Raw genomic sequence first — 15,145 nt, forward strand, 5'->3', positions numbered from 1 at the left:
GTGACCTTTGCCAGAGCACTTTCTATGTTGGAGGTAGCAGCTGGAGTTCCGGCACTAAGCCGCAATAAACGAGTGAGCGAGTAGAAAAACTTGGTGAGTTCAGAAAACGAATAAGTCAAGAGCTGTGCCCTCACTTGCCCTGACAGCTTCCAGGCCTAAGTCGTCAGGAGTTGGTGCAGAGGAAGGCCTTCCCGACAGGCCTCTGGATGCAGCCTAGGAAACCTGTCAGCCCTCGCAGCCCTTGGGTAGGCGCCGCTCCAAGGTCAGGCTCACCTCGGCCTCCAGGCTACCCGTCACCTTGACGACCAGCTGAAAAAACCGGAAAGGACGAAAGCAGACAGATCATCTCGCGATATCTGGCGCGCCGGCGCCGGCCTTCCGGGCTCGGGCCCCTCGGCCAGCTCTCGCGAGACTTGCCTGGCGTCGGCGCGCGGGGCCTGGCCGTAAAGGAAAGCTGGAGCTGCGGGTGGGGAACATGTCGGAGTCCGACCTCGGCAGGAAGTGGGACCGGTGCATGGCGGACACGCTCGTGAAGATAGGTAAGGGGCCTTTCGCCCCGGGAGGCTTCGCCCGGACCCGACCACCCGGCCGCAGGCCCCCCTGACTCGGAGGGCGGAAGGGAAGCCCGGCGAGAGGTCAGACCCGGGCCTGTCCCAGCCCCTCCGGCCAGAGCGAGCCGCCGAGCCCGGGCAGGTCACCCGGCCGGCCGGACACCCGCGCCGGGGGGGCCTGGGCCGCCGCCGGGAGCGAGGAGGGGAGGCGGGGGGTCGGTCCGGCAGGTGGCTGGAGAGTTGCTGAGGTCTCTGAGTGAAAAGCTGTATGCTGGGCACGGGCTGGTGCCAGAGGCTCGAGATTGCCCTCCCTGGTGCCGCCACTCGTCCCGCACGGGGCGTGGGGCCTAGTCAGGAGGCCACATTCCTCTCAGCTGAAACAAAAGTGCCTTCTTTCATGAAGAAGGTCATCGGGAGCATTTTATAGACCCCGCCAGGCTCTGAAGTCAGTTGCTGTCATACCCGAGTTGTAACCTGGTTTAGCAGACAGTGATGGTGACCCGGAAAGTAAGAGGTGGGTCACTTTTCATTCTTTGATGTAACCCTGCGTGGCCTTTCAGCATGTGCTCAGTGACGACACAAATTATGAGGTCGGTGCACAGAGGGGAGGGGAGGGGTCGACAGGGGAGAGAGGGAAACTCATTTTTGAGCTTGTGCGAAGTACCAGCCACTGTGCTCGGCTAGCAGTTTAATTCGTTTTCTCATGCAGGACATTTAACTGAGAGTCAGGTGAAACGATATGCCCACGGTCTGATAAATGACAAAGTGAGATATTTAACCCGCCTTTTCTGGCTTCAAGTCCCATATTTTTTCTTAGATACTAATTTTTATTATCCAAATTTGATTTTTTTTAAAGATTTATTTATATACATACAAGAATGGGGGTACTGGCCAGAGGTGTGGGGAGGGGGCGAGAGGATTCACCAGAGACAGAGTGGGGAACAGAACAGGCAGACTGACTGAAATACACTGCTGAGGGGAGCAGCTGGCGAGACAGGAGAGGTCTGCTGTGCCATGTGGGTAGCTCCCCAGCTGGGGATGGAACTCCTGCGGCAGTGGCTACAGAGAGCTTCATAGGTTGCATCTTAATCCCTTTCGCCACCAGAGAGGCCCCAATTTGATGTTTTTGAATGAAAAACTTAAGAGCATTTAAGAGAGTTTAGGATTGTGTCCTCGAATGAAAATATTGAAAAAGAAATAGGCTTGTAAACTCCAAGGGTGCATTCTGGTATATTCACCGGCCATTAGAGGAGTGCTTAATAAAAATTGTCGAGAATGAAGTGATTTATCACAGTTACCACTTCACCCTCGAATTCACCACTTTCCAGCTGTGAGACTTGGGGCAAGTAATTTAACCTCTCTGTGCTGTTTCCATATTTGTAAATTGGCAGTTAGTAAATTATTAGTACTTAGTGGTAATAGTAAATAGTACTATCACACAGTTGTGAAGATTAAATGAGTTAGTTTATGTATAAACTTGTGTGTAGATCATTCACACACTTTCACAAACTTGCAGGGTAAAAGATTCATTAGAAAATGGGTTATTTTGGATCTAACCAAAGAAACAGCGTTTTTGTTATTGTTTGCAGTGAACATTTAGTGGGGAAGGCTTAACATCTAGGCATGAGATGACCAAAGTAACATTAGTCAACAGTTTTTATTAAGCACTCCTTCAGGGGCAAGGCACACTGTAGCAAATTCCAGAATGGAATTTACAATCATATTTCTTTTACAAAGTAATTACTAAGCAGTATGATGCAGTAGTTAAGAATGGACTTTGGATGTAGATAGTGGAGTGTTAAATCACACTCTTCATCCCACCCTCACAAATTTGTATCTTTTGATAAATCTCTAATTTAGCTATGAATTGGGGATAAGGAGACAGATTATCTAAAGGAAGAGAATTGAAGGGCAAAAAAATATTAAAGATACTTAGCACAGGGCCTCCCCAGTGGCGCAGCGGTTGAGCGCTGGGTCGCGAACCTGCCCGCAGCCTCTGCGGCGCCGGTTCGATCCCCGGCTGCTCCCCAGCCACCGGAGGAGGGTCCCACATGGTACGCAGACCTCTCCTGCGGCCCGCTGCTCCCCTCAGCAGTGTACTTCGGTCCTTCTGCCTGCTCTGCTCCCCGCTCTGGCTCTGGTGAATTCTCTCACCCTCCCGTGCTTCTGACTGTACCCAGTGCATGTATAAACAAAACAAACAAACAAATAAATAAATATAAATAAACATGCCTCTATAAAATTAAAAAAAATTAAAAAAAAAAGATACTTAGCACAGTGCATGACACTCATTCAATATTCAGTCGATGGTGTTAGTAATAATTGTTGATAGTCAATTTATTGTGCCACTGATGAGAATCTGAGGAGTGGGTATACTAAATTAAAGGAGACAGGGCCTCCCCGGTGGCGCAGCGGGTTGAGCACAGCGTTGTGAAGCTGTCCGCAGCCTCTGCAGCGCTGGTTCGATTTCTGGCCTGCCAGGGAGATTCCCACATGTGCGGGGGACCTCTCCTACCTTGCTGGCTGCTCCCCTCAGCAGTGTCTCTGGTCCCTCTGCCTGTTCTACTCCCCACTATGTCTCTGGTGAATCCTCTCACCCTCTCGCGCCTCTGGCCTGTACCCCAGCTCTTGTATAAATAAAAAAAATAAATCTTAAAAAAAAAAAATGAGACACAGTGACGTGTGATTACAGATGAACATTGAAATGAATGATTCAGGCTCTTTTTGCTGCAGAACTGTTAAGTGTAAATCAGCCGAGTTGAGGTTATTCACTAAGAGTTTGTCAGGAAGATGGACCTTCATCTGATATTTGGAAAATGACTTGGACTTGAATATTAAGGGTGGTGGAAGAACTAGAGCAGAAGCTGAGTTGAGCATTTATAGAGGAGGAAATTGAAACAGAGAGGTTAAGTAGGTAGAAGTGGATCGAACTCGTGCTGCAGAGGCTGCAGATTGCTTTGTTGTGTGTTGCTTAACCCCTTGTGCCACCAGGGAGACCCTGGAGTAATGTCCTTTTTTAAGAAAGATGTTATCATTACATTTTAAATTATAATGCATGTCTACATCCTTACTTTTTGTAAATATTTTCTTTCTCAAATTGTTAAGTAAATGTCTAGTATTTGTTTTTGTCATTCTTTATTGACTATGCAAAATCCCTTTGAACTACCTCCATTTCATCCTTATGGGTGGATAGTGTCCGTGTGGCTGTACCACCTCTTGATCCGGTCATCTACTGCTGGACCTATTTCCATGTCCTCCCTCTTGTAAATAGTGCTGCCTGTAGTGTTCTGTGTTGGTGGTTTCATGTTCTTTGGATAGATGGTCAAGAGTGGATTACTGGGTTGTACAGTATTTTCCATTTTTCTTCTTTTACAGATAAATCCAAATTAATTTATATAATGGCTCCACCACTTTACATGTCCACCAACAATGTTAGCGGGATCCTCTTTCTCTCCATCCTTCCTGTTGGAAGTCTTTAATATGTGCCGTCCTCATTGGTGTGTGATGGTGTCCTGTTGTGATTTTAACCTGCATCTCTTTTTGGAGGTGATGCTGAGCATTTTTTCACACGTCTGTTGGCCTGGATATCCTCTTTAGTGAATTGTCTGCTACCGCCTTATTAATTGGATTATTTTCCTGTAGTTTTTGCTTTTCAGTAAAATTCCTTATTCTTCCTTCTATCTTGAATATTAAACTTGCAGGGTAAAAGATTCTAGGCTGGAAATCTTTTAAAGTACTTTAAATATCTCCTGCCATTCCTGCTTGCTTGTAGTGTTTCTACTGAGAAGTCCGATGGCAGTCTGACTGGTGTTCCTTTATAGCTTACCCTTTTTTCCTTGATGTTTTAGGTATTCTGTTCTTGTCATTAGCATTCAGCAGTTTTATTATAATGTGTCTTAGCATGTGTCCGTCTGGTATTATTTTGTTTGGAACAATTTGAGTGTCTTGGAGCACAGCATCTGGGTTTTTTCAGGATTGAGAAGGTTCTCGGTATTTCTTTAAATTTGCTGTGCCTTTTTCTCTTCTCCTTCTGGGACCATGATATGGATGTTATTTCTCTTAGGTTATCTCAAAGGACTCTTGCACTATTTTCAGTTTTTAATTCTTTTTTGTCTGTTTTGTGTGTCTTTCAAGCTCATGAGTTCTCTACGTTGGCTTGTGTTTGTCTGTTGTCAAGACCCTCTTTTTTTTTTTTTTTTTAAATTTGGTTGCCCTATTTTTAGATCCATTTGCTCTGATGGTAACTGCCTCATATTTTCTTGGTCTTCATTCTGTTCCTGTTACATCACCCATTGTTTTTTTTATTTCTTTTCTTTAGTTCTGTGAGCATTGTTGTAACTGTTACTCCTCTTAAGGCATATTTCATAGTTCTGTTAGATTGTGACTTCTCAGGAATTTTTTTTTCCTCCAGTATTTATGATATGTTCTTCTGTCTCTTCAGTTTAGTATCTGTAAATTATAATAGGGATAGACTTTCAGACTGCCGCCTTTGCGCCTGTAGAAGTGACTGGAGAACTAGTGCTGGCAAGGGGTAATAGGTAGAAATGAACCAGCGTGGTAAGGTGCTGCGGGGTCACCTCCAGTGAGCATCAGGGGTTCAGACTTCCTCCTGTGTGGTGGGTACGGGGAGCTGCGTGGTGGGGAACCACAGTGAGCCCATCCTCTGCGCCAGCTCCTCCACCTAAGTGCCTCTTGCCGTCTCCTGTTAGCTTACCCTCTAGGCTGTGTTGAGACAGGGTCGTGAGTGCGGGGCGTTCTTTTCCAGCACAGACCCTTATTTGGGTGTTTTCTCCTGTTGTTAACAGCTACTCATTCTCTGTTTAGTAGAAAGTATTCCATTATTTTCCTCAGTTTTAGCCTAGTAGGGGGAGGGACTCCTCTTCTTTGAGGAGTCACAGGTGATCTGACCTGGTTCGCCCCATCAGTTCAGGTTCCCACTGTTTTGTACTGGGACCTCAGGCTCAAGCCAGCGATCATCACCCTGCACCCAGCGATCATCACCCTGCACCCGGCTCCTTTGGTTCTCCCGGCAGCGTGCCTTCCGCCTTGGACGCCAGCACTGTGCAGCTTCTTATCTGGCGCAGTGCTGGTCTCTGAAGTTACCAGTGTGGGGGTGTGTTCCCAGGAATCAACAACTGTGGGGCACCCTGTACAGCAGCCACCCCTCCCTCTTCTGGGTTGTAATGCCCCGTTGTCAACACAGTTCAGGTAAAGTTTTGCCTGCTTCTTTCTGACAGACCATCGCTTTTGATATGAGCTGTGGTTGTCATTTTATCTTTCAGGGGTTATTGGCTTTGTGCTGCTGCAGTCTAGTCATGAGCATACGGAGGAGGTGGGCCTGGGGCCTTCACTCTGCTGTCTCCTTGCCAGACTGAGAGTAATGTCTTAACAGAAAGTTCTCCTAGACTTTGTCCTCTAGGAAGAGATACATTTATTCATAAATGCCTTTCCCCTCATCATAATAAGAGGAGTTCTGTTTCCCCTCTTAATTCTATGTGTTAATAGCTATCTTTTTATTTTGTGTTTAATGAGTACGTGGTAGGATAGGTGGTTTCAAGTGTGGTTTGACTTGATAAATTGAGCCAGATTTAAAAAAAAAAAAAAAAAAAGGAAAAAGAAAACCAAAACACCTGCCCTCCTGTAGTAGGTGCTGGGCCATTGTTTATTACACATCTGTTTTTCTCCTCTTCAGCTCTTGTTCCTGTCTCCCCATCTTGTTTTTACCCTTCTCTTTAGCTTTTTCTTATTCTGCCATTTCCATCAATATGTTTTGCCTTGTTCCTCTGGAAGGTTTAAAATTAATATATTTTGGGCCTCCCCGGTGGCGCAGCGGTTGAGCGCTGGGTTGCGAAGCTGCCCGCAGCCTTTGCAGTGCCAGTTCGATCCCCAGCTGCTCCCCGGCCACCAGAGGAGGGTCCCACACGGCGCGCAGACCTCTCCTGCCGCCCGCTGCTCCCCTCAGCAGTGTACTTCGGTCCTTCTGCCTGCTCTGCTCCCCGCTCTGGCTCTGGTGAATTCTCTCACCCTCCCGCGCTTCTGACTGTACCCAGTGCTTGCATAAATAAATAAATAAATAAATAAATACATCTTTTTTTAAAAAATAAAATTAATGTATTTTTTAAAACAACTTTGTTAGCATGTAAGAGGTTCCAGGTGTCCTGTTTATTCTTCATATTGCGGTATCATTTTTCTTAGTAGCACACATATCACCATCTAAGATTTGGGATTTGTTTCTTTACCTTTTTTTTTTCCCCTAAAAATTTATTTATTTATGCATACAAGAACTGGGGTACAGGCCAGAGAAGTGGGGGGAGGGGCCGTAAGAGGATTCACCAGAGACAGTGGGGAACAGAACAGACAGATCCACTGAAGTACACTGCTGAGGGGAGCAGCGGGTGGGCAAGTCAGGAGAGGTCTGCTGCACCATGTGGGTTGCTCCCTGGCTGGCCAGGGATTGAACTTGTGCTGCAGAGGCTGCAGATTGCCTCAGTGTGGTGCTTAACCCCTTGCGCCACCAGGGAGGCCCTTGTTTCTTTACTTGATTGTCCCTCCTTGTAAACCAGAGAACCAGAGGCTGATTTGGTTCTCAGTGTTGATCCCCCAACCCTAGCATAGAGGAAGCATTATTGTCAATTATTGTTAAATAATTGACATGTATTGCTGAGAATTTTGTAGACTATGGTCTTTCCCCATATTAGCTACTTAGTGTGTGTTTATTACCTGAATGCATTAGCATTTAAATTGAAATTCCTAGTAGGGTCAATTTCACATGAATTTCTGCCTGTTCACATGTGGGGTTTTTACTGACTTATTTCATCTGGGGATGTGAATTATTGTCAGTAGATCTTAATAATAAAGTGGTATTACTTTATGTTTGGGAATAGTCAACCAAGAAACATAAACCAAAGAGCACTTTTGTATTTAAACAAGTAGAGGGGGATGTTGTTTTAAGCTGTGGTGCCAAAGCCTTATTGCAGGAAATTAAAAAAGAGTGAAGAATATTACATTTTATGAATGGCATGTTCCGTTAGTTTTATGTGTGTGCGTCATTAATGGTTTTTTGCTAATTTTATGGATTTATTTTTAAGTTTTATCAGATTTATTGAATGCTTTGGTTTTTTTCTCCACTCTGTTCAAGGACTATGCCATTTATTTTTCTTACATATACTGGGTAATTTGTTTTGTATATACTCACATGAATGAATCACACGTTCTTGTTAATGAGAAAGGCATAGTATCTTGCCAACATAGGAGGCTTATTAGTAGCTGATGCCCTTGGCTTGTGCTTATGACTCTGGATCAGTTAGGAGGTTATCTCTCTTTTCTGTGTTCTAGGGAAAACAGGAATCCGGGGATGAGAAAATCACAATGTATGTCAGTAATAGTAATCATCTGTATGTACTTCCTAAGACAGTTTAATACCAGCCATGTGAAAGCCTGGTGGAGGGTGGTGCACAGATGAATAGGTAGGTACTGGCTCCACCCTTCAGAGACTTCCCTCCTTGTGTAATGAAACATATTGATGGAAAAGGCGCTGGTGGTGTTCTAGTTCCATTCTGGAGTGTACGGCTGTTTAGTAGGTGGATGGAGTTGGGGTGGCGGGGACTGCATTCCAGCCGGAAACAGTCCAGGCAGAGTTCCAGGAGAGAGAGACTTTGGCTCCTTCAGAAAATGGTGATAATGGCTACCATTTATTTAATACTTACCACGTGCCAGACACTGTGCTAAACATGTCATGTTACCTGTATTATCTCATGTGACTATCATGACCTTGTAGGGTATTTGCCCCAAAGTGTGATAAAAATGCACATGACAAAATTTTCCAAACCAATGTCAGAAATATAATGAGTGTGAGAGTAAAGGAAAAACGGAGTTTTGTTTGTTTGTTTGTTTTTCATACTAACACACGAAAGGCACAGGAAACAAAAGAAAACAAATTGGATTTCATGAAAATTAAAAAATGTTTTCCACATCAAGCACTTCTAACACCAGCTGATGTCCTGTAATTCAATTCCACTCTGACACTGGAGTTAGGCTGACCCTGAAGGTTAAGGACTCAGTCTGTTAAGACTGCCCCCCACTTCAGATGCCAGTTACAAATTCAGATTGTCACCTGTGCTTCATGCTGCAGCTATAAATAAGTGGCTCCCACACCCCTATTTCTGAATTTGGTAACTTGCTAAAGTGACTCACAGAACCTAGGAAAACAGTTTACTATTACCAGATAACAGTTTGTTACCAAGGATATTAAAGAATAGGAATGATAACCAGCTAATGAGATACAAAGGGCGAGGTCCTGAAGGATCCTGAGCACAGGTGCATGGATGAGCACAGTGTTGTCTGTAGAGGGGGGTGTGCACCCTCCTGGCATATAACCATGTTCACTCACCTGGAAGCTCTTGGAACTCCATATTTATGAGACTTTTACTAAAAGATGATTTTATCACAAATGCCTGATGCATCATTAACTCACCCTCTACCCTTCACCCCTTCTTGGGGAAGGGGAGGGCATGGGTAAGGCTGAAAATTTCGAGCCTCTAATAAATGTGGCTTGGTCTTAACTGTTGACCATCTGCCATTCAGGAGTCCACTCAGAGGTGACTCATTAGAACAAATTAGAACAATTCTGTCATCCAGGAAATTCAAAGGGACTTAGGAGCTCCATTGCTAGAACTAGATAGAGACTTCTATCTATTTATTCCCCCCTTTTGTTTCACAATGTCATATCTAGGAAATCATCCAAATCCATCATCATGAAGCTTTTGACCTTATTTGTCTAAGAGTTTAATAGTTTTAGGTAATATTTAAATCTTTGATCCATGTTGAGTTAATTTTTTATATTATTAAAAAATTATTTTTATTTATGCATGCAAGAAGTGGGGTGTAGACCAGAGGTGTGGGGGTGAGAGGATTCACCAGAGACAGAGTGGGGAGCAGAACAGGCAGATTGACTGAAGTACACTGCTGAGGGCAGCAGCGGGCGAGATAGGAGAGGTCTGCTGTGCCATATGGGTTAGCTCCCTGGCCAGAGATTGAACTCATGCTGCAGTGACTGATCATAGCTTGATAATGCTGAGACTTTAACAACCCCATGCCACTTCGGGAGGCCCCTTGAGTTAATTTTTGTACATGATGCCAGATAAGGAATGGTCCAGCTTCGGTCTTTTGCATGTGGGTGTGCAGTTTTCCCAGCATCATTTGGTGAAAAGACCGTCCTTTCCTTGTAAATGGTCTTGGCACCCCTGTCAAAAGTGTTTTGACCGTATTTACAAGGGTTTATTTCTGGACTATTCCATTGGTGTATACATGTCTGTCTTTATATTGGATACACTTTTGATTACTGTAGCTTTGTAGTTAAGTTTTGAAATCAGTTCTTAAGGTTTGTCCTTTTTTCAAGATTATTTGACTATTGAGACTCCCTTGAGATTCCATAGGAATTTTAGGATGGGTTTTTCTGTTTCTGCAAAGAATGTCATTATGATTTTGATAGGAATTGAATCTGTGGATCACTTTGGGTAGTATTGACATCTGTTAAATAATACTCCATGGTATGGATATATACCACATTTTATTTATCCATTTATCAGTTGGTGAATATTTAGGTTGGCAACACTTTTTGGCTCCTGTGAGTAATGCTGCTTTAATCAAGTATACATGTTTTATGTGGACATAAGTTTTCATTCTCTTGGGTGTGTACCTAGGAGTGGAATTGCTTGCCTGTTTTATGGCAACTCTGTTTCTAACATTTGAGAAAAACCTTTGAATATTAAACTGACGAGTGACATGGCTGAATTTCTGATTTCAGAATGATCACTGAAGAAACATGAGGAGAATGAATTTGAAAGGGCTAGGATGAAGGCAGGGAGCTGGGTTGGGATATTTTGACAAATTCATGTGAAAGTGAACTGATCAGATGAGAGGAAGTCAGAATTTAGATAGGGACAGAGGAGTAGGAAAGGATATAGACACTGTAGTGACAGCACTTGCTAATATGTATAAAACTTGAACCTGGCTCATGAGAGAGGAGTCTGGAGTGACACCAGCCTCCGTAAGTGGGGCATGATGTTGCTCTTGACGCGTAGGAGAGGCAGAAGGGGATCTAAGTAGCTTGAGATTGGTCATTGAGCTTGGTCACTCCTTATATGCAACTCAGTTAGCTCAATTGATGGAGAGGAAAGTTAATGTGTTTGCCGAGCTTTCATGCTTATGAAAAGAATGCATTTGGCCTTGTTCCCTACATGTTAAGAAAGGAAGACAGTGAATGACTTAGTAACTGACCTGACTTAGAATTAACCAGATTTTGTCTACTCCTACAGTAATTAAATATAAATTGATCACCTTGAGGCCATTTTAATATTAAAAAAATACTGAAAGAGGCCATTTAATAAAGTCATGGAAAAAGAGAGCAAATTATTGTTTTTCTTTAAGTATCAGTTCATCTGATAAATGTGGGTTACCACAAAGTATTGGTGGCTCACCAAAAATTGCCTTTTCATAACCTGTGTTTGTGAACTGATATCTCTACATTTCATGGACTGATACTAATTAGGCTGAACTAAAATACTTCCTGTTTATAGGTTTGGTTTTCAAATTAGTACATGTTAATTGTTGAATTAAGTAGCCATATTTTGTTTGTTACATGTATTTCTGAACAGTGTTTGGGAGCAAAAATACTTTTTCCATTTGCGGCAGCAGTATGAACAATGGAACATTGTGATCTTTCTAGAAGGGAATTTTCTGTTAGTATTACAGAATAATGTAATTAGGCGCTATATGGAACTTGAAAACATATTTAAATTTTTGTTCTGGTTGTGGTTTTATGCTTTCCTAAAATGTGGCCTGAAACAGTTTATTAGTAAATATGCTGAATTGCTTTCTCTGGCAAGTGCATTTCAGTATTGAATCCAAGTGAAAATACAAATATTTACTTATAAAAGTCGTTTGGTGTGGTAATATTTTTGCTACAGCCATTGACCCACTAATGAAATGTTAGGGCATTGCTAGAGTGGATTCTGTTTATTTAAAGGTCAAGAGAAGGAAAGAGAGAGGAAACTAACATTAATTGAGTGTTTGTTATGTGCCACCGAATTGGGTATACTAATATATTACCCCTTGTATAGTCTGGCAGCTCAGTGAGGAAGTTTAAATTATCTGTTTTTCCAGCAAGAAAAGTTGTGCTCAAAGATGTTCATAAAAATCGAGATGCTGATGTTAAAATCTATATAAAAATGTAAATAATCCAAAACAGTTTAAGCAATCTTGAAAAAGAAAAAAAAATTGGATGACTAACATTTCCTGATTTCAAGACTTACTTGAAACTAAACTGGGTGAGAGAAGAAATACACATGCAGATCAGTGAAATCTACCAGCATTCAGAAATAGACCCATAAATATATGACCAATTCACTATTGGCAAAGACGCCAAAGCAGTTTAATCTAGAAAGGAAAATCTTTTCAACAAAATGTGCTGCAACAACTGCTTTATACACATATAAAGAATCTCATCTATACATAAAAATTAACTGGAAAGCCTGGAAAGGATCATAGAGTAACTGTAAATGCTGAAACTGTCAATCCCCTGGAAGAAAACAAAGGAGAAAATTCTTTGTCACCTTGAGTTCAGAAAAGACACAAAATGCAAAATCACAAGAGAAGATTGGTAAACTAGTTGATCAAAATTTAAAGCTTTTTTCTTTTTTTTTTTTTTTTAAGATTTATTTATTTATTTTATACAAGCACTGGATACAGTCAGAAGCGCGGGAGGGTGAGAGAATTCACCAGAGCCAGAGCGGGGAGCAGAGCAGGCAGAAGGACCGAAGTACACTGCTGAGGGGAGCAGCGGGCGGCAGGAGAGGTCTGCGCACCATGTGGGACCCTCCTCTGGTGGCCGGGGAGAGCCGGGGATCGAACCGGCGCTGCAGAGGCTGCGGGCAGCTTTGCAACCCAGCGCTCAACCGCTGCGCCACCGGGGAGGCCCTAAAGCTTTTTTTTTTTTTTTTTTTAATAGGCATTTTTTTTATTTATTTGTTTGTTCCGTTTCCACATGCACTGGGTACAGTCAGAAGCACGGGAGGGTGAGAGAATTCACCAGAGCCAGAGCAGGGAGCAGAGCAGGCAGAAGGACCGAAGTACACTGCTGAGGGGAGCAGCGGGCGGCAGGAGAGGTCTGCGCACCATGTGGGACCCTCCTCTGGTGGCCGGGGAGCAGCCGGGGATCGAACCAGCGCCGCAGAGGCCTCCGGCAGCTTCGCAACCCAGCGCTCAACCGCTGTGCCACCGGGGAGGCCCTAAAGCTTTTTTTCTTTAAAGAACATCATTAAGAGAATAGAAAGGCATGGTATGGGGCAAAATATTTACAATACTGTATGTCTGACAAGGGACTTTTTTTGTAGAATAAAGAACTCAAATTTGGGCCTCCCTGGTGGTGCAAGGGGTTAAGCACAGCACTGTGAAGCTATCCACAGCTTCTGCAGCGCGAGTTCGATCCCCAGCCGGCCTGGGAGCTACCCACATGGTACAGCAGACCTCTGTTGACTCGCCCACTGCTCCCCTTACCAGTGTACTTCAGTCAATCCACCTGTTCTGTTCCCCACTCTGTGTCTGGTGAATCCTCTCACCCCCCACACTCTGGCCTGTACCCCAGTTCTTGTATGCATAAATAAATAAATCTTTTAAAAAACTCAAATTTTTTATCTAAGAAGACTACATATTTAAGAAAATGAATAAAATGTTTGAAAAGATTATTCACAAAAAAGTTATGTTAATGGCAAATGAACACATAAAACGATATTCAACCTCAATGGTGATTGGCAAATGCAAGTTAAAATCATAATGTGATACGCCTATGCAGCCATTAAAATACCTAAAATTTAAAAACCTCACAATCCTGGGGCCTCCCTGGTGGTGCAAGGGTTTAAGTCTCAGCACACTGAAGCTGTCTACAGCCATTGCAGCATGAGTTCAATCCCTGGAGAGGTAGCTGACCCACATGGTGCAGCAGACCTCTCCTGTCTTGCCCGCTGCTCCCCTCAGGAGTGTATTTTAGTCAGTCTGCCTGTTGTGCTCCCCACTCTGTCTCTGGTGAATCCTCTCACCACCATCACCCTCTCTCCTGTACCTCTGGCCTACACCCCATGTCTTGTATGCATAAATAAATAAAAATAAACCTTTAAAAAAATACTGTGTAACTCTGTTTATATAAGTTTAAAATCAGGCAAAAGTACTCTTGTGCTGTTAAAAGTTGGACTGTGGTTATCCTTGGGTGGAATGTTTGACTGAGGGAGCACAGTGCAGGCTTCTGTTTCTTCATCTGGTTGCTGGTAAACGTGGGTGTTTGTTCAGTCTGAAAACCCATTGTGTGGTACTCTGAATTGTGCAGTTTTCTGTATGTTTACTACATTTCAATAAAATGTTTTAAAGACGTGTCATAGAAAGGTGTCATGATATTTATAAGTAAGAGCAAGTCATAGAACGTCATGTGTGACCAGGGGTCATATATTCACACATCTGTGCAGTCTTTTAACAGCTACAAATGAGGGAGAAGTGATGGTACAAAAGAAAAAGTAACAAACAGTAATTAGAATGACTAAAGAACACACATAGTCCCTACTTTTTAGGTCTTTTTTTTTTTTTTTTTTAAACCAAGTGCATGCTTGTAAAAAGAAAAGAAAACGAACAGTATTGTAATGTGAAAATCCTTTGGAATCTGTTGGGTTGTTGGAAAAGTCATGTTGTATTTTTTCAGAAATGCATCATGACTTTCCGACAACCCGATAGAGGATAGCAATTAACAATTTAGCTTTCCATTTTCGTAGGTAAGATGTGGGGAAAGAAAGTTTTTGAGGGCCTCCCCTGGTGGCATAGCAGTTGAGCGCTGTGTTGTGAAGCTGCCCGCAGCCTCTGCAGCGCCGGTTCGATCCCCGGCCGAGGGCGAGGGCCCCACATGGCGCGACAGACCTCTCCTGCCATGCCCGCTGCTCCCCTCAGCAGTGTATTTCTTCGTCAGTCTGCCTGTTCTGTTCCCCGCTCTGGCTCTGGTGAATTCTCTCACCCTCCCGCGCTTCTGACTGTACCCAGTGCTTGTATAAATAAATAAATAAATCCTTAAAAAAAAAGAAAAAGAAAGTCTTTGAAATGTTCTTTGGACAGCCCAGGGAGTAAGAAATAAAGGACAAACGAGTACGAGTTAGAGAAAATATGGGCAGAGTCTACTGGTTAAGTGGGGCTCTAGGTGGTGGAGAAAGTGTCTTGGAAGACAGGGTTGATATTACTGGAGAGCCAGGAGCAGAACAGAAGGTGGGTGTGAGGGATGTTGGGGGAGAGGGCAGGTGGGCAGGCAGATGGCAGTGTGACTGAGGGACTTGCTTCAAATTATATAGACTTTCCAAATTGCCTCAGGTATGTACCTTCAGTAGGATTTTAAAGCTATTTATTTGATCGGCAACTTAACAGTGTAGAGGGGGCATTGAAACCTAGTGCTTTTACCTCACATACCTGCATCTGACTTAAACCTCCATTTGAATGCTTAGGGTAATTTATAACTATTGTAACTGACATAATGTTGTTGATGGATTTGTAGACAGACTTTTGACAAA

The 15,145-nt window shown here is 43.4% G+C and overlaps 1 protein-coding gene across 1 annotated transcript in view; it reads left to right on the forward strand.

The window, feature by feature from the left end:
- Positions 1-389: 389 nt before the first annotated feature.
- The window catches only part of MICOS10 (mitochondrial contact site and cristae organizing system subunit 10), a gene marked incomplete at its 3' end in the record, with an annotated part of 28,516 nt that continues 13,760 nt past the window's right edge, over positions 390-15,145 (forward strand). The window contains exon 1 of the mRNA XM_084244092.1: positions 390-539. Coding sequence (XP_084100218.1) covers positions 476-539 — 64 coding nt within the window. The 5' untranslated portion in view covers positions 390-475. The remainder of the gene's footprint in view (positions 540-15,145) is intronic.

Source organism: Talpa europaea (assembly GCF_964194135.1).
Source record: "Talpa europaea genome assembly, chromosome: 9".
NCBI classification, from domain to species: domain Eukaryota; kingdom Metazoa; phylum Chordata; class Mammalia; order Eulipotyphla; family Talpidae; genus Talpa; species Talpa europaea.